Source organism: Coccinella septempunctata, chromosome 1, assembly GCF_907165205.1.
Source record: "Coccinella septempunctata chromosome 1, icCocSept1.1, whole genome shotgun sequence".
NCBI classification, from domain to species: domain Eukaryota; kingdom Metazoa; phylum Arthropoda; class Insecta; order Coleoptera; family Coccinellidae; genus Coccinella; species Coccinella septempunctata.
Genome location: NC_058189.1, coordinates 71,145,731 through 71,169,733, shown reverse-complemented (window position 1 = coordinate 71,169,733; position 24,003 = coordinate 71,145,731). Strand labels below are relative to the sequence as shown.

Here is a 24,003-nt window from a genome sequence, read left to right as displayed (position 1 = left end):
TTTTTGAAGATTCTTTGTGACCAGATATTAAGCTGCGTCCGGACTTCAAAATCTACTGGAATGTCAATCATTCTTAGGTTGTGTTCGGAATCAACGTCGAATCATCGCCCAGTGTACGTCCGACGTCTGAAACGGTTGTTCTATTGGTTGTCGGACAGTTAAAGAGCGTGTTGGGCAACGTTCGACGTTGATTCCGAACACAACCTTGAAGGTTACTGATAAACTGAACTAATCGTAATTTGGCGGGAATTGAAAGCATTGTTGACGAGATGATTGACAATTTTTTGTTATAACAAATTCTTCTAGAATTCATACAAAACGTATTTTGGGTGAAGAAATGAAGCATATTCAATATAATAAAACATTTATTTACTAGAATGGTACAATGTACAGAATTACAGAAATATTATTGAAAAAAAGGTAAAATAGTTATGAAGATAAAGTCAGTGTGTCATTGAACATTCAAATTGAAATCTATATAAGAAAGCTTGCACTTTCTCAACATACTATTTCATGTTGAAATGCTGACATAATATGAAAAATGTAAAATCGTCAGCGTATTAAAATATGTCAGAATGAAATTTCAGATTTGTCAAAAGATGGAAATGGGACATTGAATGTAGTTTCTTTATTTCAGGTTTTTTTAAAGTTGAATTTGTATCATTGATTGAATTGAATGAATGTTACTTTATTTCAGGATAAGAAACACATCTTGTTTATTTTCTAAATAATATAACATTATATCTACATAATTTCACTCAATATTTTCTATAGGCATAGTTGAAGAAGTAGCAATCCAAAACCAAATTTTGTCAATTTTAATTGGTGAAAAAATTCTTCGAACATTGTAGCAGAAAATGGACAAATTCATTTACATATCTTCAAACAAGGAATCGGCAAAATTATGGCGTTCAAAGCTTTACCACAATAGTTAACGAGACCCCATCAACACTAAGCGTAACTGTCTTAACATTAAGCATAAATAAGTGGAGGGGCAGCACTTTCAGTTACATTTTGTCGAAATCAGATACATTTGGTTGACATAGGGAACTTTTGGTTAGAATCTGACGAATATGTTACACAGTGGCATGGTTCCTGACATCCAGCATCAGTACCAAAAAATATTACAATCCAATTAAAATTTGTACTTAACTGTCAACTATCAATAAATGCATTTCTAACCTAGCTCATTCATTTACATATTTAATCCTATACTTTTATCGGTTTCATTAGTAGTCATAAATGAAATAAAAATTACATATCTCAAAAATATTCAATTTTCTTTTATCGATTCATCAGACAGGAATTGTCGAAAATGAAAATTCTATTTTATGTACGTCAAAATGGCCTTCAACGTAAACATCCAAGCACGATAGAATAAAAAAGTCCTTTTTATCAAAAATCGAAAATAATAATATTCCTATCATCTGTCACCAGGAAAACAGTTCAATCAGCAGTCTCAGCCAACTTCAACTCGTTTAAATCAAAATTTCGCACTCCCGTGGAGGCCAGCGCGCCCGTTGGCAAAAACATGAACTACCATATTGGTACATATTTTAGGGGACAAAAAATCTATGGTCTCAAAGCAGCGATCGTTCTCCTTCTCTCTACTCTCCATAGCTTGCGTTCACAAACTTACTCTGAGCATGACCATACTCGTACTCTACTCTCGGAGTAAGTTTATGAACACACCCATAGAGTTACCCTTTGGTTATACCCACAGAACACTAATAAATACCTAACCTAACTCGATAATCTTCGAATTTTCATAGTCAAATTTGGTAAAACTTCGAGCTATGCCCCATCGCCCCCATCTCAGATTTTAATGATTATGTTGTCCTAAAGGACTGTGTAGGACTAGGATTACCTACTACTATTTCCAAAGTGTTCGCCAGAAAACAGAAGTTTATTGGCTTTCTTACTTTCACACCCTATGGAATAAAGATCTCTAATGTTTGCTGTAGAACTAGAAGGTATTGAAAAGAAATACTATGTAGCGCACAGGCCAAGGATAATACTTTGCATACTGGGGTGTAAATCAAACATCACTAAACTAATGGTGAAGTTATAACTAAGGATATGGTCCGTATATACACTTTGGTTTCTTTGGTTAGTAAGTGGTTGGTCTGTATATCTGTCACCAGAGTAACCGTACTAACTCTCTGTAACCAAAGTGTGTATATACAGACCTCACCCTAGTTAAACTTAAGCAATTTTTTTAATTGTCCCACTTTGTTTGCTGCCAAATTCATTTGGTACCTCTTTATTTTGACATTGGGCTTCTGCGAGTATAAATACAGGTAAGTATAAAATGAATGTATCTGATACTTAATAGTATCTGTTACTCAGAAGCATTCTAGTTGCTCATCTCAACTAGATGGATGCACCTAAAGTTTATAACAAATTACTCCATTCAAAGTTCATTACAAGACGTAGAATTGCCTATCCACAAAACCTAGTAGTATATAAGGACTGTTGCAGTGTTAGTGAAGAAAACTAACTATAATTATAATTAACCTCACGTTCCAGAAGGAAACTTTTCAATTTTTTTAAGAAAAAACTAAGGATTGCTGGCTTCTCGTTAACATTTTCGTAATCTGAAACCCCAAATTGGTGAATACGAATTTTTTCACGTACCTGGCACAGTTCTTTCTAAACTGCATAATTACCGCTATTTAGTTTCACACAATGAATTTTCAATTATAGTTGAAAATAAAATAAGATTTGGGGGAAAATTGAAAAATCATTGAGAGTTTACATTTTATTGACTATAATATTTCAATTTGTTAGAGCAACTAGGGCATCTACTACATTACCATGGTATTCTCTCAAAAATCTTTCTGCCTTAGTTCTTGAAATTTCCATTTCATTCACTATGAGGTCTACATCTTCTTTTTTGATTGAAACCTTCAAAAGTTCCTTTTCTCGAGCTTGTTTCTCAAGAGCTTCCTTGTTTCTTCGATCTCCAATAGCAGTTATTGCATTAGCTACATCTTGCGAGGAAATCTCTTTTTCTTCGGCATAATCTGTTACTTTCTCCAAGTCTGCTGCACCACTATCATATTTTGCTGTTTTTTTTTCTTTTTGAGATTTTTCTTCAACAGTATCCTCACCGTCAGCATTACCATTTATATTTTCTTCTTTCGCCATTCTTTTTATTTTTCGATTTGATTTCAGTTAAATACTTCAATTCAAGATATACGTTGTCTTTCCTAAAATATTTATTATAAGCACAGATTACAGAGTAAAATATTATTATATTATAAGTATAAAACACAGAATTAGAGTATTTTTAAAGAGGTTAATCTTTTGCACCATAGAGCAGATAAGTTTTTTCTGGTACCTTGCGGCTCATTCACAGTGGTTACAGCGCTAAAATTCGGGATAGTGTCAACCCGAGGAAGTTTCTGAAATGCCCATGGAGTAGATTTTGTTGTTCTGTGTTCTGTCAGGATGATCATCTTCGATTTGATGTTCTGTGGAATTTGCTATTTGGTGATTTGTGGCATTTGTCAATGTGGTGATAAGTGGACCGAGTAGGTGGAGGCCATTTTGTCAATCATTTTATTGAGACTTGGAATACATACTTCGAAGGTATTTTATCAAGTTCGCCATTCGTTAAATTCTATTGTGCTTTTCTCTTCCATATTATTTTCAAGAAATCGGTTGTTAGTAATGATTATTTTTTCATTACAAAATGGCAACGTTCCCTTATCCACTGATTACCTAACATCTCATCACTATCCCAGAATAATATATTCTGATAACAGCAATGTATTGATTGAAACGCGCAAGTTGATTCATTTTCCTAGACAGTTTTCAAGAATGTTTGTGATATATAGATGCGTTTAACTATACCTGCAAGTTCTCTTGTAGGTTTCAACAAAGCTTTTAAAAGATGAATGCCTCATCATCTGGAATATGGGATATTCCTCCGCCACCTGGAACTGAAGATGATCAGACAATTTCAGCAAATTGTAAAATGGAAAAGGCTTCCCCTAGAGCAATAGATAGTATTGACCCATATGTTAAAAATCCTCATTACCTGGAGTACGAGAAGAAGTCCGGGCGAACAAAGAGAGGATCCAGAAGTAAATCTCATGAGAGATGTGAAAAACGTCGGCGCTCTAGGTCTAGGAGCAGAAGTAAATCAAAGTACCGTTCCCGTAGATCTAGATCAAGATCTCGTCGAAGAAGAAAATATAGTAGATCCAAAAGTAGATCCAAGTCTAGGAGTAGAGTGAAGTATCGGAGAGAAAAAGATAAGAGATCAAGACATCATTCTCGTTCAAGAAATCATTCTCGTCCTAGACACTCATCCCGATCTAGATATTCCTCTCGTTCGAGGGTGTCCAGATCTAGGTCTAGAAGTAGATCTAAATCATATAGGTCTTATAGAACTAGTAGGAATAGAAGAAGTAGTAAGGAACAATCTGATTATGAGGAAAAACCAACAGTAGATAATAATTATGAATCAGTTGAGCTAAAAGTGGAAGAAGAAGAAGAAGAAACTGAACCTGTTAAGGACAATGCCTTTAAAAATGATGGATCTTTTCTAGAGATGTTTAAAAAAATGCAAGAAGAAAAGAGAGCCCAGGAAGAAACACAGAAGGCAGAAGCTGAAAAACAGAAATTATTGCCTGCATTTGGAAAAAGAAGGGGTGGAAGAGTTCTTAAAACAGGAATGGTACAGAAAAGTAAACCTCAAGATAGTGAAGAAAATGTTCATGACCCATGGTCAGTTTATATGAAAGAAGTAAAGAAATATAAAGAAGCTTGTTGTGATGACGACTCTAAAACAAGACTATTAGTGAAGTAGTAAAAAGTTAAATACTGATTTTTGAAAGGTAAAAGTTTTATCTTTATCGTTATCATTTTCATGGCTATATGGTCAAGAATTTTATGAACTTTGTTATTTTCCAACAAATATATGTACTTCATATGTATTAAGACATTTGAGAAATCTCACACAATCATTTGGATATTATTACTTTAACGAAATGATATTTTTCATTTAGTTTTACTTTTCATTCTTTCCTTTCCAATTTACTTATTGAAGATTGTAACAAAAATGTATATAGAACTTGAGGAAAATGTGATTTTTTTAGGTTCATTATCAAGTAAGGTCTATCGAAATAACCTTTGATATTCATTCCATCAAGTTTCTAAGTAGCTATGTATATATAATGCAGTACTTTTACATTAGTGCTTAATTTCTGTTTGACTTTACTGGTTGACAAAGAAATTGTTACCCTTTGAGAAGAGTCTTATATTTATATTAAGGTTCATGAAAATGCATTTTTATGTTGGTCATATTCTAAAATGCGATGCTCATAAGTAATACTTCTATGCATATTAGTTGAAGATATTCTCGGAAACAGAAAAGGGTCATTACAATGTACATGCGTATATTATTCAAGACATCTTGGTGATCATTGAAATTCTGTACGATTGCGGTCTAAAAATTTCAATCAAACTTGCTGCTTAAGAGACAAAAATTTAAGGGAATGTTGCCAGAAAATAATTGAAAAATTGCGGCTACAAGATATGCATTGAAATATTTTTAGGTTACAATGCCAGAACAAGAAGTAGTACTCAAAACAGCCCCTTTTGATCCAAGGTTTCCCAATACTAATCAAACTCGCTATTGTTACCAAAGCTACTTGGACTTTTATCGATGCCAAAAGATAAGGGGAGAGAACTATGAGCCCTGTCAGTATTTCAACAGGGTTTTCCATTCAATGTGTCCCAACAACTGGATTGAAAAATGGGATGCCCAACGTGAAGAGGGTACTTTTCCAGGAAACATATAAATTTTTCATTAATGACTTAGCTCTGTAGTTTCTTAAAATGTAAAAAGTAAGTTAATAAATCGCTTAAACTGTGAATAATCAGTGTTTCATATAGATTGAATAAATTATTATGGGTTCACACAAAGCAAAAGTTAACAAGTCTTTCTTCTACATCCATATGGATGCTCCTAGAGAAGCTGCTCATTCTAATGATGTTAAGATACGCGTCCACTAGGCGAGCCGGGTCGGGTTGAGTCGCATCGCAATGGATAAATCCGTCTCCTAACTGCGTCCACTAGAGACGCATCGGGCTGGTTTGCAACGGATTTCCGGCGAGCGTAATGGATTTTCGCTTGCTCTGTACAGTTCACAACTGTTTCAAACCATTCTATTTACGAACAAGCCTATTATAAAATTCTTGACATAGAAGCATTTTCTAAAGACCATTTTTATTCTAAGCGTTTCAGATGTTGGGAGAGGAATAAATTCCATAGTGATTCTCAAGAAAAACTATTTATATATGTTTTCATGCTGTTCCTATGAGAAATATTGAAACAGAATTGAGAATTTTGATATTGAACAAGGTTTTCAAAACATACTTGGTATATAGGTATACAGCTTAATTGGTAAATTATATTGAGTTAATAATAAGTTTTATCATGATGTGTCTGACTGTAATACAGTAGGTATACAATATGTTCTAGTCCAAGAATATCACAGATTCATCAGATGATGATTTTCTTCTAGGCGATGAGGTCTTTTCAGAACTTCTGGAATAACCATGTGTGGGATGATTGGAAGGTAAAATAGAATGAGTATTTGAATGAACAATCTGAAAATAAAAATTTCTATTAGACTCGCATTCAAACAGGACATTTTGTTAATTAACCATACCTTAGAAGCAGATGGTTCAGAAGTGGTAGATCTTGACAAAATTTTTGAAACCGAATGTGGATTATTGAATTCTGCTTTGTTGGTTTGCGTTATAACCGGTTTTTTATGTCCCATTTGTTCAAAAAGATGTTTACTAGCTTGTTCCCTCTTCTTATCTGCCAATTTTTCCTGCAGCGTTTTCCCTGGACTTATTTGTGGGGAAACGTAAGTCAATGGTGTAGATGCCTTATTGATTGAAGTTATAACAGACGTAGATCCTTTTGGGGTTTTTGAGATGGTCATGTCTTGTCTTGTCGATGTATATATGCTGCTCAGTTTGTCGTAAGAGCGTTGGTCATCAACCTATCATTAGTTCAAAAAAATTTATATATTTATAGATATAAGCAATATTATTGTTGTGATTACTTTCTGTTAGACAGAGTCAATAGCGGTCACATATTATGGTTTTTCCATAACACTTTCAGAAAAAAATTTATCATATTTTACCTTGTATGAATCTGGTGTGGTTGTCCTTGTAATGGTACTGGATTTTTTAGAAAAACTTTGAGAAGACTTTAGAAGACACCTGTTGTCGATTGGCATCGGGTTTGGTTGTGTGAATAGAGAAGAAATATTGCAATCCAAGGTCGATCCAGACATACTGGTACTCGTAATAACGCTAGTATGCGCCACGTGCGAAGTCAAATGTTGCGGAAAACCGTACGACAGAGGAGAAGAAGTTGGCTTTGTTTTTAAAGAAGGCTGAAGCATTGAATCCACATTGAAGGGAAGCGCCAATGCGCCAGGGTCGGCCTTTTTCACTTGAGACGTACCTTTCGATTTCGAATGGTCGGCTGAATACGATTTGGTTACTTGTAAATCGATTATATTTGGTATGTTGGAAATCTGTTTATTGGAATATGCAGACTTGGAGCAAGTAGACGAATTAACATGCTTTTGCAGATCTTTTGTAGCAACGGGAGTTTCGTAAGCTTTTTTATGTATTTCTAAGCAAGTGTTTTTACTGGCAGACGTCGATTTCGGTTGGGATGGCGTCAAGGTTATACTGGATGGAAGCTTAGGTAGGTATGTCTCTGTTGTGCGGATCGATGGCGTCTTGTGAAGCGAAATAGATTGCTGAAATTCAGACGCAGGATTTAGATGTGTGTTAATAGGTGTCATACTCAAACTGGGAGGAAATTTAAGCAATCCCGCTTCATGGGCGAAATTAGGCATCTGCGTATTGCTCGGCGATGCTATTCTATCTTTTCCAAGTTTCTTGAAGGACTCCACATGGGGAACTTTACTTATGGTAGCTTCGATGTTTTTCAATTTACAGATCTGACTGGATTCTTTCATTCCAATTGGAGATGATTTTCGAGGAGATGGTTGTTTGGAAATTGAACCATCATTATCAAAATTTGAAATCGATGAATGCATCAATGGACTAGGAGGAGGCATGATATTCAAAGGAGACTGAGGTTTTGAGTTTTCCAAGACTGCTTTCTTCACGGCAGTTTCTATTGATACTGATGGTGTTATTGTCATTTTCTGTTGTTCCAAGTTCATAGCATTACTGCATATTGAAGTTTTGATGATTTCTCCACTCTCTGCTTTCGATTGTGGATCACCCTTAGGTATTATAGAAATACTAGAAACACAAGACCCACTGATGTTTTTTTCTTTTGTAACCGGTACAATACTTATTGAAGGTGCAGTGTCTGTTTTTTTCAATTGACTCATATCAGTTTTTCTGTTTGAATCTACTTGAGGCTGGCATTTCAGTTTCTTTGAAGGCGATTCTACCCTACTTGATTGATTGGATAAAATCAAATCTGTCTGGTCCATAGAGAATTTCAGTTTTTTTACTGATTGTTCACTTTTCTTAGAAGCTGAAATAAAAGGATCCACTTGCTTGCTCGTTGTTGCAATTGGAGAGTCAGTTGAGCTATTTGATGACCTACTTTTTTTTGGGTTGAGTTGGTTCTTGTATAAGTTTGACATGTTTTTTAGCATTTCTACCATTTCTTCAGTTTGCTTTTGAGATAAATTCATTCGTAAGGGATCCAATGATGATCCTGCTGTCATACCTAAGGATGAAAGTTGCTGCAAAAAATTCGTACTCAGCATATTGGTCTGTTGTGTTTGCATGTAGCTTGCCAGGAAGGAATTGGAGTACAACTGAGCAAACTGAGCATTTTGTAAGAAGCTCAAGTTTTGACTGTATTGTTTCATCAGTTCTTCCTTGTAATGTAATAAATAATCTTGAGAGTTTGGAAGTTCTTCTCCCAATTTTTTCCAAGATGGTGTTTTATTTCTTGGTGGTTTCATTTGATTGGGAACTTTCGGCAGAGGGGGACGTCCTCTAGGTCGGCCGATTCCAGAGGGACGTTTCAAAGATGAACTGCTTGGATTCACATTAGAAGGACTTGGTAAAACAGGACCCTTGAACAAATTCATTATGTTTATATTATAAATAAAGGAACTTATATGTATGTGTTTTGTTTTAGAGCTTGAACACCTAATAAAATGACGACTAATAGTTTAAATTTAAATTATAGATTAAATAACGAACTCAACAATATTTTACTGCTGTTTCTCAAGCTCTACTCAAAGCGGCTTTTTTTAAAAATAGTAAAAATATGTGTTAGTTACCATTACTGAATGGGGATTTTGAAGTGCCATATTTTGTGAGGTCAGCAAATTTTGTTGTTTCTCGGTGATTTTCATCTGTTGACAGAATTTCGTAACCAACTCCAACACATTTACGCTATCAGGAATCTAACAACAACAAAAAAATTAGCATTCTGGATTTTGTTATGATGGGCTTATTACTTTCTCTTTGATGAACATTTTGTAAAGATCAACCAACATATTTCCAAACATCATTTCTTTCTCTGGGGCATATTTTTGTATCCTCAAGTATATTTTATAGATATCTTGTAGTAATTTCTTGATAGTTGTGGTATTCTGTTTTTCTGCATTTTGGATACTCTCACGTAAGATTTGAATACTTAAGGAAATCGCTTGCTCAGAAAATTGCAGCCTTTCAACATCTTTGATGTAAATTCTGTAAATTAGAACAAATGATTTCATATTTTAGTGTCCAATTGAAATATTCTATGACAGAAATATTAGTAAGAATGTGCCTCCGCTTCAAAAGTTCATTTAAACTTCAGTTATTGCTTTATTTATTCAGAATTAATATTTATAAGTGGAGTGGATCATATCCCAGAATTATAATTGTTTTAAATTCATTCAACATACTTACTTAGACTCTGATAGCAGCAAATGTTTTCATTTAAAAATTTGCAACAAGAAATGATGGTCTATTGTACTCTTCCTTGCTGTTGTGATGTACATAAATACGTGAGGTATCATCTATCAATTTACATATCTTACCAACAAATAATTTGACAGCCTCCGATGGTTTTGTCACATGACCCGTTTTGTAGATTAGTATCGGGGAAAATTATAACAAAATTAAATTTTGGTACTCACTTATCAGGATCCGGATTTTTTTTCAATTGAAAATGCATATCCAGGAGGATTTTAAAATCGCCAGTAGTTCTCAATATTTGCAGCAGTATTGTAACGCATCTGATCATATGAGCAGACAAAGAACCTGGCCTGTCTATTTCACTGGATGGTATTCTCCAAATTCCCTGAAAACAAAACTATTTAACATTTTCCAAATAAGTATGTCCATATTTCTTCATTATTATTGAACTGATGTGGTTCATTCTTGATGACAATCTATAATTGAACTGGAGAAACAGAATAACACGATATTCACTATTTATGACGAGTTTGCTGGTATTACCTTTAACTACCTGAAGAAACTATTACAATAGCGTAATACATGTTGCCGTAAATGCTCTTCTTAGTGAACATCATGTAATTCAGTTTCTACAGTTTTTCATTATTATTTACGAGAACATTACATCTCAATAGAGAGGAAAATGTAATGAGTTTTGATACTTATATTAATTGAAGTAGAATCTTGAAAAACGAAATTTAATGTGATATTTATTTATAGCAAATGAATAATTTTGGAGTAGTACTTACATTGAAAAAATTATTATTTTTCCTATCAGAAAATAATCCAATAATGGCGCTATTTTCATAACACTTATATTCTCCAAGTAACAGTTGTTTGCATTTGTTCAAATCTTTCTTCTCCTTATAATGAAAAAATAAATGAACAAGCCGATACACAGCTTTATAATTCTTTGGCAAACGAATTATACATAATTCCAAGCCTTGAAAAAAATTAGATATTCATCGACATTGTTTAATTTTTGCTTGAAAAAAAATGAATTACCCTTTATGCACCGATCCACAAGGTGGGTGATGTCATTTTTGGATAAATTTTCACCAGAAGACTCATCAGAGGATGAAGATGAAGTAGTTGAACTTGTATCATCATCGTCACTATCAGAATCTGATGTAGACGATGAGTCAGATGAACTACTGCTACTCCCTGATGAACTAGATTCTTCAGTAGATTTCTGAAATTATGGAGAAGCAGCTTATACAGGCTCAGCTAACTAGCACTCATTTTCTAAATTCATTAAATCCAATAACAATTACGCAGATAAAACCGTGAGGTTCAGCTTGTATACAATAATATGTATTTATAAAACTTTAAGGCAGAATAATCCGACGTTAACTTGAAAATAACAATGGTTTTGGTCTGAAGAAAAAGTCATTGTATTTAGTGAAAACGAGCAATATTGTTTATTACCTAATAAAGGAATAATATTCTACACCCACTTACTTTATTTTCTTCAGCATCTTCTTCCTTGACAATGCAAAGTTTATTATTTTCAAGTTCCTTATTCTGTTCTTGTAATTTAATTGAATCAAGGGTTTCTAAGCTTTTATCTTGGCCCGTTGTGTCGGAATCAATTTCCATTGGTTGTTGTGCTGTTATCTCCATAGTTTCCTGCATCATTTTATCCAGAATCTGTATAAACATAAGAATAACTATTCAACTCAATCATGAGATGAAGTAGTTGAAATAATAATCTTCATAAATTGTTGGAAAAACTTTCTTCCTATTGGCTATTAGCCACCATGCACTGAAAGTTAGAATATGATTTGATAAAAACCTACCAGTTGAACATCCATTCCACTAGCAATTTGATCTGAAATGTTATGAGGCGTTGTATTTATTATTGTACTTTCATCATTCTGAATCTGCATTGAAGAATTCTTTGTTTCAGTATTGCCAACATCTTCTTTATTTGTTTTTAAGGGCTCAGAGGTTTGCTTACTCCCAGTAGAATTTTTGTCTACAGATGACCCTTCAGTGTTTAAAAGTTTATCAGTCTCACCATCTGATTTGACCTGAGATATCTTGGCGTCTTTCGAATCTTCCAACTTTGCATCGCCCTCATTTTTATCACGTTTAGTATTATTGCCTTCTTCATCATCGGAACTGAGAATCAAAATGACATCATACTCAGAGTCCAAGAGAATGACTTCATCTACTACTCTCACTTCCTTTTCCTCTTTTTTCTCTTCATTCTGTTCTGAAGTTTCAGCCATTTCTTTTAATTGAGGTGTTGGGGGATTCGGTGGATTCGCATCTAATTCTTCTTCATCTAAAAGAAAAAAATCGCATTAATTACAGATACAATTTCAAAAGTAGATGTTACCATTATCATCTCTCTTCCTTTTGATGCCAACACTTTCTTCAATATCTGAATTTTTCTTATCTACCGATAGATTGATACTTTGCAAATTATCCAAGTTTTCCTTTTCAGCGTCTTTCTCAATACATTCATCCACACTTGTTTTTGTAGATGTAACTTCTTTTTCTTCCCCTTTATTTTCACTTTCTTCTAATTTCTTCAGTCTGTTGTTACTCTCAATTGATTTTCTGATTTTTTTCTGAGCTTTTTGAGCAACTAATTTACGATTTATTGGCAATGCATCAAGACTTTTCTTAAACAAAGCACCAATAGAATGAGTGATTTCTTTTCCTTCATGCAATTCTAAATATTTTAGAATTGATGCATTCATTCTATAATGTAATTCAAGAGCTTCTACTGACAAATGTTGTGGGGAATTATATGCTATCTTTTCTGGATAAGTCGCGTTATTTTCATGCAGCAACTGGCTTGCCTGAAAAAATGCTGATAAAATTCACAACCGCATCAAGTTGATTTTGTATTTACCGTTATATAATATCCCAGATATTCATTTGGTTCTGATTGTTTTTTTTCTGCAATTTTGCCAAGAATATAATAGTGAAGCCATCTTTCATCAGGTTCGCTACCTTCTGTATCGTAAAGGGCAATAGCTTTTTCAAAACTTTGTCTTGAACTCTCAAGAAAAGCGTTTTTCCTATCTTCCAGATGAGTAAACCTTAAAGAAACATAAAATGATCAACCTAAATTGATGAAATAACAAGGAATAAGAAAAGATTAAGATTTCTTATCTAAGATGCATGATTTTATGAGTTGAACACTTGAAAATTTTGAAATCATCTATGATAAACTCACTTTTCCATACTCATATTTTCGGATTCATGCCCCAAATACCTGGAGCAGAATGAATGAGCCATATATTCAAAACTAGCAAATTCAATCCACAATGTGATATTTTCAGGGGACAAGTTTAAAGCAGTTGTGAAAGCCACTTGGGCATACTTGGCTATCTCTAAAAATTCCTCTTCACTCTTCATTTTCTTGCAGAAATTTAATTTAATTTCCAACTGATTTAGATAACTCAAAGCTAAACAAGCCCAGGAGTCGACTCTTTTTGGATTTATTGCAAGATCCATCAAGAAAAAGTCCACGCATCTCACAAAATCCTTCAATTTGAAATAATAATCCCCTAATAGATAATAAATTGCCTGGATTCTGTAAGGAAATTCTATAGGGTCTGGAATTTCATTCGAGTGACCTGGAAATCTTTGAAATAACATCCATTTTGCCCTTTCTTTGAATTCAAATTCTTACCTCGTAGATACTCATTTATTTTTGGGACTGAAATAGACGGATTGCATTCAGGTGTTACTAATGCGGTTATTCTCAGTAGTAGCTGTTCCAAGTCCACAGTTATTGAAGCATTTTTGAAAGAATTAAATTCAGGTAAAACTTCAGGAGCATAAAATTCATATAGTTGAAATGATTTTTCCCAAGTTAGGGGTAGTGGGTCCACATTGTGATCCGCCAAATGTCGGGATATCTGAAAGACAAAAATTCCACAAAATGAAACAATAATACAAATAGTCCGGAATCGTGTAATTTACTTTCGGGATTAAAACCAACTCACTTTATTTTTCTTGCTGGGATGTTGATATAAACAGAACAAAGCTTGCTCAATTTGAATATCAAGTTTTTCTCTCAATTTCTCGTATTTGTAGGCATCTTCTCTATCCAGCAAGATATCCAATATGTAATGTAACAATTCACCATGGCTGGTTAAGCACCAACTTTTTGGACCTATTTTTCATAAATAACCAAAATATGAATTTTTTTCATTCGATGTATACAAATTCGAAATATTGGAAAACAATTATTGTAAGATATTTTATTTTGAATACAATACTTTTACTGCAATGAGCATTTTGATTGTGTATACTTATTCTGGTCTATCAAAAATTGTTCTTTTGAGGCTACATATAGGCGATAATAGTAATCAAGCTTAAAGGTCTAGATTTCACCTTCAAGATTAATTAAATATGGGCTGAAGGACCTCAGGTCGATGGCCATTAAAATAAACTTGTTCTCTCTCTCTCTCTAATTAAATACTTACCTAAGAACTCATGGGCTGAGAATAAAATTGAGAGTGAGGCAGGCACTGCATTTTCTACAAACTCTTCTTCAGGTTTGTTTTTTTGTTCATATCTGTAATAGAGTAAAGAAGTTGATATTAATCCAGAACACTTGTAAGCTTGTTTTACTCACTTGACAAGTAAATGATGAAGTATTAGCCAGGGTGCTACAGTGTTTAAAGGAATTTTCACACTATTTTCAGTGTATATTTGCTTGCAGATAATTCTTGCTAAGGTTTCTGTTAATCTAGCCTTCTTATCATCAGGCAAAACATCAACTGAAAATAATTAAAATATTGACTAAACCAAGCGCCCCCTGACACGGGAATATAACAGATGAACAATGACGTAAGTACAAATTATATCATAGTCATAGTGGGGACATGCAACAGTAAGATAGTCAGCTTATCTCTCAGTAGCCGGTTTGTGGTTGAAAAGAGGGCGTACCTCACACGGAGGTTTCATGAACTTTTTACATACGTAGCTCAATTTCTGGAGCACAACAAGAAAACCAAGCACGAAAGAATGCGATTTTCGATTATTCGCATTCTCCAGAATCCACCATCGTGTTCCTTGAGGTGTGAGATCAGGGAAAGGGTTCAGCGCGTGCGTCTTCGTGATTCCTCCCGACCACCCACTTTTCTGTCGCAGGATTGCGATCTTTGTAGGCAGTTAAATAAAATCAACTACAGCAAAGAGCTGCCGACTACACTTTATTTGCAAGAAAGGGATAATGCCGTGGCGACAGTACGGAGCTCAGAGAATGCGGCAAAAGATTGGCTTTCAAATTTTAAATGCTCATTCATAAAATATATATCCGTTTTTTGAGTACTTGCAAAATCTACTTACCAATATTCCTCGATTTATTCTTTATGATTTCAAGCATCATAAGTAGACATTTCTCAACAATGGCTTCCCACTGTGGCCTATTTGGACCAGGCTTAGTGTAGTGTGGATAAGACTCAAACAAACATTCTTCACACCAAAGAAAACATTTATCAAAATCTGTAAACCAGAAGGAATGAAGGAGCATTCCCAATTGGGTGGGGCGACCAATTTTTCCCACAGTTGGGTAGCCAGAATCTGATTCAAATGTTGACACCACAATTTCAGCCACTTCGTTATATTTTGCTTGATCGAAAAGTTCTTCCAAACATGACACAGATTTGATCCTGAATGAATTTCACAATTTGAACAGAATATTAGAAAACAATAATATTAGATAGAACTTACATATGCAAGTGTTTCAAAATTTTTTCAACTCCATCACTTGTTATATTACCACATTTACTTGAATTTGGAAGGAATAGGGAAAATTTTTCCCCATTTTTATTTTCTTCTTCTGATATTTTCTCCATCATCTGAAAAAAATTTCCATTAAAGATTCCTAATCCGACAATGTCAATCTACCCTATTACCAATTCTAAGTATCTAACAGCCGTATCATAATTCTTCTCTTTGCGTGAAACATATGCTCTTAACCAAATAATTCTCAAAAATATTGATATATAATCTTCATCCTCCCAATTTTTTTCCCAAAGTGCCACTGCAGCCTCAACAAACTGAATTTGTCCAATATGTAAGAACCTTTCATTTTCTTCATTTCTAGTGATTTAATCAGTCATTATCTGATGAATAAAAATGAAAATGTTCAACTTACCGCGTGCCCCTAAATAAAACAAGTTCAGCATAAAGAAGATTTGACAATGCTTCCTTCTTGATATCATCAAATTTGTTTTCTGCATCATAAATATTAGATAGTTGATAAAACTGACTGAAAAACATTTTTATACTCAAAGTGAAATCTAATATAAACCAAATAATATTCTATCAACCAATTTCCGTATTTTATGGTACTACCAACCTATATTTCTCATGAATGAATATATAATGGGTAATCAGTGTTTCTGGCCATTTTATATTCCATAGTTTTGATAATTCAATCACGTATTCTTTTACTAGGATGGTTATATCACAATCTTCCTTTACTTTATTCCAAAGCTTGAGTATATCCTCTTTTTCCTTATTTGTTCCAAAGTACGTTTCGCTAAAAACCGTTCCTTATCAATAATGCCGGCTTCTTCAACTAATAAACTTATTATCTACAATGAATTGGGTTATACAATACACTGAATAATTGATTTTTAATTGGCACCATAAGTATTCAACCAGATTTTATTTTTGATGCTCTCAAAACTATTTCCTGTGTAATGAAATGTAATGATAGCATTAGAAATAAGATCAAATATGATGTCATAAAATCCTATATGTATACAGGGTAATTCACCGCCATGGTCTATTAGATGTTTAAACTATTTGAAACAATTGAAATAGTAAAAAATATAGGTTGTAATTAGATTTAAAATCTTGAGTTTTGATCAATTCCATTTGTCCATCTTGATGATCTTCTCATAAACACCACAATAATAGAAATATTCAAAATAAAAACCTCCTCATAAACGTAGGCCATCTTGGTGAATCACCCCTTTATATGTAGTTCAGATAATGATTATAATTCATAGAAATAGTTACTTTGTAAGAGCAGCATCTTGAAGTAAATTCGTATCAGTATGCTTATCCTCAAGGAAGTCATATTTGCTATCAGCAGCATTCATGGATTCATCTTGCAGATATGTATCAACTATTTTATTTCTTCTACAAAAAAAAATTACTTTATTTTCACTCATACATTTTTCTGATCAAGCCTCACAATAAATCAGTTGGTAATATTTGATTTAAACAATCTTCCACTGTGTAAAATTTATCAGGTCTTGTTTTCCTAACATTTTTCCTCTTGCTGTGCCATCCCCAGACTCTCAAATCTGAGAGCAAATCTCTTTTTCTCTTATAACTTTTTGTTTTTGACTTGTCATTCCGTTCTTCTTGATCCTCATTATCTTGTTCCATCTGTTGTTCCTATAAATAAGCTTTTTGATTAATGTTTATTAATGTTTTTCATTTTAAATTACTTCATCATTGTCGGTTTGTATTGGAGTACCATTTTCTTCACTGTTTTGAGAAGGCCTCCTTTTAAATTCTGGGTCAATATCTATTTTTCCTTCCAAAGTATTATTATTTTCAATCTCCATGATATTTTCAATGGGAGTCACTGTTTCTTTTTCATTTTCTTCTTTTTTATGGGATATTTGAGTACTACCTGTTTGACTCATGCATTTATCAAGATCCACAAAAGTTAAGAAGCTCTAAAATACAGAAGATCCATTATATCATTTATCAGCAAAATGTTTTTTTTAAAAAAAAAACATGTTAGGACAGTACTGGCTGTCGAAAAGGCGTACTCTTTTAATTCTTAGTTTCAATTCAAACAGGCTATGTTGCTCCATTAGAAGCAAAAAGCAATGTACCAATGACTTAATCTTGCTTTGGAACTTAGATATTCATCTGCCATAACATAAATGTTCCCTTACAAACCCAACTTTAAAAGTTTATTTTCTACATTTTCAGTTAACTCACCATTTCATTTGAATGAAGATACTCATACAGGACGGTGATACATTTGGATAAAGCTAACCATGAATAATTTTCTAATGCTTCAGGAAGAGGTATAGTTCTTAAAGGTTTTGGTTCCAAATTTTTTTCTGCTTCATTGATTATATCTGCGATTGTCTGTACCTCGTTCAAATATTTTTCTTCATCTCCCTCATTTATTTCCACATCTAAAGGTGGCTCCCACTTACTAAAAACAAATTCATCACCAATTATTCAATTGAAAACTGCTGAATAAATATAAAACACAAGTTTACGACTATCAGTTGACATAAATATGGAGGGGAAGCTTACTAATCAGGATTTAATGCTTGATAATATTCTCTTGTTGCAGGATTATCTTGATAGATTCTCTTCCTCAATACTAATCCTTTCATATATTCTGGATCCAGTTCCAAAGCTTTTCCAATGTAAAAAAGGCAGTTAACTGTATCTTTAACAGCAAATAATAAGGGTATTATTGCATCTAAACATGGCCAATGTGAATCATAACAATCTAAACCCTAAAAAATTCAATGTTTCATACAATAATTCAAAATAATTATCGTCAGCAACGGATAGATTTGTTGAAGTTCAGTAATGAAAAGTTTAGATCATTTAATTCTGAAAATTGAAGGAATAGTGTACCAAAAATACCAAACATCATACTGCAAATTCAAAAAATAATGTGAAAAAAATTTAACAAGAAACTCTCTCTTTGTTTCCAAAAATTCTTAATCCATTTTACTAAATCTGCCTATTAAATACTATGTCGACAATACCTTAGAGAATGCATAAATTGATTGTTTGAATCTATGTTCCTCTATAGATAGTTTTCCTATTTTGTACCAAAGAGTAATATCTCCCTGATCTAATTCAGAAGCCTGAAAATACAAAGATGAAATCAAGATCATTGAAATGATTGAATTTCTTACAATAGAATAATACTCCAATGCCTTAACATTATTTTTCTCCTCATGAAAAATATGTCCGAGATTCAGATAGCAAGCAAACTTTAATGTACACATAGACTTCGGGAGACCACCTTGATTCTCTAGTTGTGGAATGTTATTTTCTATTAATTTAAATAGTAGTTCCTTGGATTTTTCAAATTCTCTGGTTCCTTCCAAACGTAAAGCATTATTATATATTTCTAATGCTATTTCTTCCTGAAATAGAAATAGAATAGGTTATGAGACATTCCGTACAAAGGATACCATTTTCTTCCTTTTTCAGTAGAGTAGAAGAATGTAAATTCATTTTATTATGGTGCCATATTTTCTGTACTACTTAAAATACTTAAAAATTATATCTCTGCAAATTTTAACAAGGTTAAGAATAATACTAATCAATTTTTGTGAGAAATATATCTCTCAAAAAAGTGATCAGAACCAGTGACGGGATCCTAAGCCGAATTATTGTCCGGAAAGTACCTGAAGTTCCTTCCGGAGAACAGGAGCATCCTCATCAGATAATGAATCCCTATTTAAAGCTCTAATTTTGAGCATTTTAATTTAAATATTCCGTTGGCAATAAGAAAAACAATGTTGGTGTTTGCTGACTTGCAGAGACTGCTGGTGGTTGTGGTTGTATTGTTGTATTTTGTTTTTGTATTTGTGTTTTGGTTGCCCAGCTCACAGAACCAAAGATTAACCTCTTTGACAGAACAAATGTCTCTGGATGAAGAGAGTTAACCAGAGACAACTGTCTCTGACCTAACAGAGAGAGAGAAGTTTTTTTTTTTGAAAAAGATAGATGGATAAGGTGGTCAGCTGCAGCCACAGAACACTAATATACGCTGCAGCCAGAGACAAGAGAAAAGTCTCTTTCCCTTTCTCCACAGCCCTCTTAAACACTTAGAGGGCTGTGCTTTCTCTATGGCTGCAGCTGTCAAAAGAAGCATAGATAGATAACAAAATTTCTTTGTAGATTCCTGTGACTAAAGGTAAATAAATCTGATTTTTCACGTGCTTTCTAGTGTTACCTGAATATTATTAGAAATTCTGGATAGTAGTAGAACAATCTAATAATATGTTCAAGCTACTGCATAATTTCCTTAATTATTGGTACTTCAGATATTTGCTAATAACAGAATTATATATGGTAGAGAAGTGGGAGAGGCATATGTTTCGTATCCTTTAATGCTTTATTATTTTAAAGATAAGAAGAGGCTTTGATGAAGCTCAATATTTCTCATTCTATTGCAGACATGAGTTTATTATCCAGGCAAGAAATAAACCTACGCAGATTATTAGCAAAATGTGAACTTCTCTCTAAAGGTGATAGAAAAGATGAGATACTTAGCAAGTATATTACTTCTTTAGAGTTAATGTTAGTAGAAGTGAAGAAGCTAATAGAGCCTTCTAATAATTCCATTAGAAACTATCATAACAGGATAAAGGCACTAAAGAATGAATTGGGAATGGTCATAGAAGAAATTGAAATAGATAATTATCAAAGTATGAGGAATGATTTATTGAATGTCCGACATCGTACTACTAATAAAGCAGCTTCAAGTGATAACTTAGATGAGTTGATAAACTATAATGATAATGTTCAACAGAAAGTTACTGATGACATTCTTGCTTTAACGAAAAACTTGAAAGAACAATCTGAATTGGCAAATAAAATAATAAAGAAAGACACAGAAGTTCTGACTCGATCTTCTGTGATAACAGAACAGAATAAGGCTAAATTAGAAGTAGAATCACACAAATTAGAAGAACACTCCCGAAGAGCTTGGAAGTGCTGGATGTGGGTTATGCTTTTTATGGTGATGCTTGTCTTTTTCACAACGGTGATGTTTATTAAAGTAACAAAAAAGAAATATTAAAATGTGTTCTCTCTTTTTTAAGTGAATATATTTTGTTGAAGGTTAAATTTATAAATGGGAGTAAATGAAAGACATAAGAAATAATTTGACATATTGCCTTGAACTTATTTTCCTTAAATACCATTTAGATATTGCTTGCTTTACCATACTCTCCATCTTGTGGTTTTTCAACACATTTGTTGTTCTTCAGTTGGTGTCGTGGATCACAGGAGATTACTTCAATGAGTGGTTGGGTAAACTCACAACTCACTCATCAGATGGTCATATAGTTAACTATGAAATTTAGATTTTATTTTATAAAATAGCAATATTATTCATCAATAGTTATGAAAAATCATAATGAGTAAAATTCTGTTTACAAGAAATAACCTTTTAAATAAAAAATGAGCAAAACTATCTGTGTGTGCTACATTTCTTGGGTATCTTAGAGAAGATTTCGAATCTAACTTAGAATTTTGACTAAATATAATGTGATATAGTTAAGGTTGACATCATCATGAAGAGAAGACAATCATGTAAATTTGTATTGTGTCGATTTTATTATTGATAGAGTGGATTCAAAGTTTTCTATGAAGAACATAGTAAAAATTGTGAAATCTGCTGTAATATCCTGTGTGATAACAAAATTGCAAAAAACTTTGTGGAATTGCATATATGCATAGGATGAACCTTTTTTGGAGGAAATTAGAAGGATATTAGTGAGGAAAAAACTCTCAGAGATTAATAAATTCTATTTCAATAGAGAACTGTTTTGGTCTTCAACATGGGACTTTTTATGTGCCGACAAGGAACTAGCATGTGAGAAAGTCTTTTCACATGTCTTACAAGTGTATAGCTTTTGTCCGGTGTGGGTTGCTAAATGATTATCAAGCCGATGTTTATCAACAAAGGATTTGCCACAAATTTCACAATGGAAATTTTTCTCTCCTGAAATATATATCTAGATAGAATTTGTTATATTTTCACAATGAAAATTGAATAGTAAAATTACCTGTATGGCTTTTCATGTGAGTAGTAAGATGAGATGACATTTTGTAGCTTTTATCACATATTGAACACTTATATGGCCTTTCTCCTGTATGTGTTCTCATATGAATTCTTAGGTCACCAGACCTTGCAACCTTTTTTCCACAAACAGAGCAAACATAACTGAAATTTGAAATTAATATGTTTCATCTTTTCTTCTCTTCTATAAGGGTGTTAGGTCTTTTGTATTTACAATTTATGTTTGATATTGAAGTATGTATAAATACAAACCGTTTCTCTCCAGAATGTGTCAAATGATGTGCTTTAAGATTTGAACTGGAGGCAAAAGTTTTATTACAAGTTTTGCATTCATATGGCCTTTCTCCAGTATGGGTCCTAGAGTGAATCAGTAAGTTATGTGCATAAACAAATGTATGCCCACAAACTGTGCAAATGTAAGGTCTTTCATTGTTGTGGGTCCTCAAATGTGAAGTGAGGACAAAAGAATAAGCAAAGCTTTTACCACAAACTTTACACTCATATGGTCTATCACCTATGAAAGATATTTATTCAAGAATTCAAGCCACTTTTTCAATATCTCGGATAATCTATACTACCTGTATGAGTTCTCATATGGCAAGAAAGTGCTCTTGGATCTGCGAAAGCTTTTGAACATTCTCTACAAACATGTGGTTTTTCCCCAGTATGGATTCTAGTATGAATTCTTAAATCGTTTGCGATATGAAATACTTTCCCACAGTATTCACAGCAGTATTTCTGTTTGAACCTTAAAAACATATTTAGAAGATTAGGCATAATGTAGTTATTATTATTTGAATGGGTTTTCCATATACCTACCTGTGTATTCTCTTATGCTGTTTCAATATTCTGATATCATTAAATACTTTATCACAAAATGTGCAAATATATGAACTTGATTTGAGATTAAATTCTGTGCAAGATTTTTTCAAGTCCACATTATCCTCATTACATGCAAGCTCAACTGCATCACTAGGACTGTCTGCAATGTAATTTTTATATTTCTTTAAAAAGATTCATCAATTTCAATCAGCAGTTCGGCTTGTAAGAAATAACTCACGACTTGCATTGGAGAAAGCTTCGGATTTGATTTCTCGTACATTTTTTGGTACTGAAATTCTGTTTTCTGCCAGCAACACGTTTTTGTTATCTGAAGTGTCCTTTTCCGAGTTATAACATGTATTCTCCAACAATATTTCTTTATTTGTCCTCAAAATTTTATCACTCTGTTCACAAAGAGTTTTGAACTTGTGAGCACTTGTGATACTTTCCACACATTCATTACAAATTTTAACAGGTAAATCGTCATCTACAGAAATCTGAAAACTTGTGATAGTAGTGGTGATATTGTTATTGTGATATTATTCATTACTGAGATTGCTGAAAGCTCCATGAGCTTCTCAAATAAATTGAAATCGAATATACTGGTCGAGTAACAACCATTTTTGAGACAAGTTCTACATATTTCGTCGTTCATTTTATTCATATATTATCTGCACTTGGAATCACTTGATTCAATCATTTTTTGACCGAGCTGACGAGTGACGCATAGACGAGTGACGGCTGTGCACAGCACCACAGAGTTGGGTTAGGTCAGAGATATAGAATATATAGAATATATAGATTCTATATCTCTGGGTTAGGTTAGAGCCAAAGAATAATAACTTGTTACTCTTTGTTAGAGCCATATTTTCGCGTGAAGCGTTTTTAACATAGACTGGTTTTTAAGCGGTGCTATTTTAGCGAATAAGCAAAGAGGAATAAGCCATGATGTCAGTCTTCAATGATGCTGAAGGCGCTTTAAAAAGCGGAACCTGGCGGTCTCTGGAGAGCACCTGTGTCGTCTTAAAGCGGAAAAGGTAAAGAAGAAGGGTGAATACTGAATATATTGTTTATATTGATCTCGTTTTTTTTTTATATTGAACTCGTTTTCAGTCTTCATTTTCTTCTATAAAACAAGGTTACGAAGATCAGATTGAAATATTAAAATGATTACCTACTAATTTATAACAACAAGCATATAATAATAATAGCAGATGCCGTATAATCTTCATCGAGGAATATATTTTCTTGAATATGATCACGGCAGCGGAGGTTTATGAAGAAAAAAGCAAGCTTTTATTCGAAAATTTCATCAGTTTTATAGATTCTGTAATAATAGAGGGCCCTTCGAAGTTTTTTTTATGCTGCTTCGATTGTTAGGTCAATAGGTACCTCGGGAAGTG

General features: G+C 33.3%; 5 protein-coding genes across 10 annotated transcripts; 2 read left to right on the top strand and 3 right to left on the bottom strand.

The window, feature by feature from the left end:
• Positions 1–2,746: 2,746 nt before the first annotated feature.
• Positions 2,747–3,225, bottom strand: LOC123314068 (huntingtin-interacting protein K). The gene has a single exon (XM_044899183.1). It carries the CDS (start codon positions 3,148–3,150, stop codon positions 2,779–2,781), a length of 372 nt encoding a protein of 123 aa, XP_044755118.1. The 5' UTR covers positions 3,151–3,225; the 3' UTR covers positions 2,747–2,778.
• Positions 3,226–3,428: 203 nt separating this feature from the next.
• On the top strand, positions 3,429–5,888 carry LOC123323023 (cytochrome c oxidase subunit 6B2-like). Of its 4 annotated transcripts, XM_044911208.1 has the most exons (3): positions 3,429–3,594; positions 3,877–4,847; positions 5,568–5,762. In XM_044911208.1, the coding sequence occupies exon 2, from the start codon at positions 3,899–3,901 to the stop codon at positions 4,817–4,819; it is 921 nt and encodes a 306-aa protein (XP_044767143.1). In that variant the 5' UTR covers positions 3,429–3,594; positions 3,877–3,898; the 3' UTR covers positions 4,820–4,847; positions 5,568–5,762. The 4 variants fall into 4 exon arrangements, with proteins under 4 accessions (XP_044767143.1, XP_044767144.1, XP_044767145.1 ...); XM_044911209.1 differs by lacking the exon at positions 3,877–4,847 and having other exon boundaries at positions 3,437–3,594; positions 5,568–5,888; XM_044911210.1 differs by lacking the exon at positions 3,877–4,847 and having other exon boundaries at positions 3,520–3,668; positions 5,568–5,888.
• Positions 5,889–6,411: 523 nt separating this feature from the next.
• Positions 6,412–19,583, bottom strand: LOC123323022. The gene is made up of 30 exons (XM_044911207.1): positions 19,374–19,583; positions 18,876–19,109; positions 18,723–18,824; positions 18,256–18,464; positions 17,929–18,151; positions 17,424–17,657; positions 17,165–17,370; positions 16,987–17,109; positions 16,319–16,501; positions 16,115–16,228; positions 15,873–16,059; positions 15,688–15,815; positions 15,304–15,626; positions 14,588–14,732; positions 14,436–14,527; positions 13,953–14,122; positions 13,637–13,865; positions 13,178–13,580; positions 12,851–13,040; positions 12,329–12,797; positions 11,784–12,274; positions 11,446–11,634; positions 10,990–11,176; positions 10,734–10,927; positions 10,167–10,330; positions 9,501–9,735; positions 9,321–9,446; positions 7,173–9,110; positions 6,687–7,028; positions 6,412–6,624 (listed from the first exon to the last, which is right to left on the bottom strand). The coding sequence occupies exons 1-30, from the start codon at positions 19,446–19,448 to the stop codon at positions 6,493–6,495; spliced, it is 8,037 nt and encodes a 2,678-aa protein (XP_044767142.1). The 5' UTR covers positions 19,449–19,583; the 3' UTR covers positions 6,412–6,492.
• Positions 19,584–19,718: 135 nt separating this feature from the next.
• Positions 19,719–20,794, top strand: LOC123315458 (vesicle transport protein USE1). The gene is made up of 3 exons (XM_044901155.1): positions 19,719–19,737; positions 19,821–19,885; positions 20,148–20,794. Exon 3 carries the CDS (start codon positions 20,150–20,152, stop codon positions 20,771–20,773), a length of 624 nt encoding a protein of 207 aa, XP_044757090.1. The 5' UTR covers positions 19,719–19,737; positions 19,821–19,885; positions 20,148–20,149; the 3' UTR covers positions 20,774–20,794.
• Positions 20,785–23,309, bottom strand: LOC123315441 (zinc finger protein 525-like). 3 transcript variants are annotated; one of them, XM_044901142.1, is made up of 7 exons: positions 23,151–23,309; positions 22,839–23,097; positions 22,598–22,760; positions 22,357–22,526; positions 22,031–22,292; positions 21,765–21,922; positions 20,785–21,046 (listed from the first exon to the last, which is right to left on the bottom strand). In XM_044901142.1, the coding sequence occupies exons 1-7, from the start codon at positions 23,262–23,264 to the stop codon at positions 21,027–21,029; spliced, it is 1,146 nt and encodes a 381-aa protein (XP_044757077.1). In that variant the 5' UTR covers positions 23,265–23,309; the 3' UTR covers positions 20,785–21,026. The 3 variants fall into 3 exon arrangements, with proteins under 3 accessions (XP_044757077.1, XP_044757081.1, XP_044757071.1); XM_044901146.1 differs by lacking the exon at positions 20,785–21,046 and adding an exon at positions 21,296–21,700 and having other exon boundaries at positions 22,598–22,782; XM_044901136.1 differs by lacking the exon at positions 20,785–21,046 and adding an exon at positions 21,296–21,700.
• Between the last annotated feature and the right edge of the window lie 694 nt (positions 23,310–24,003).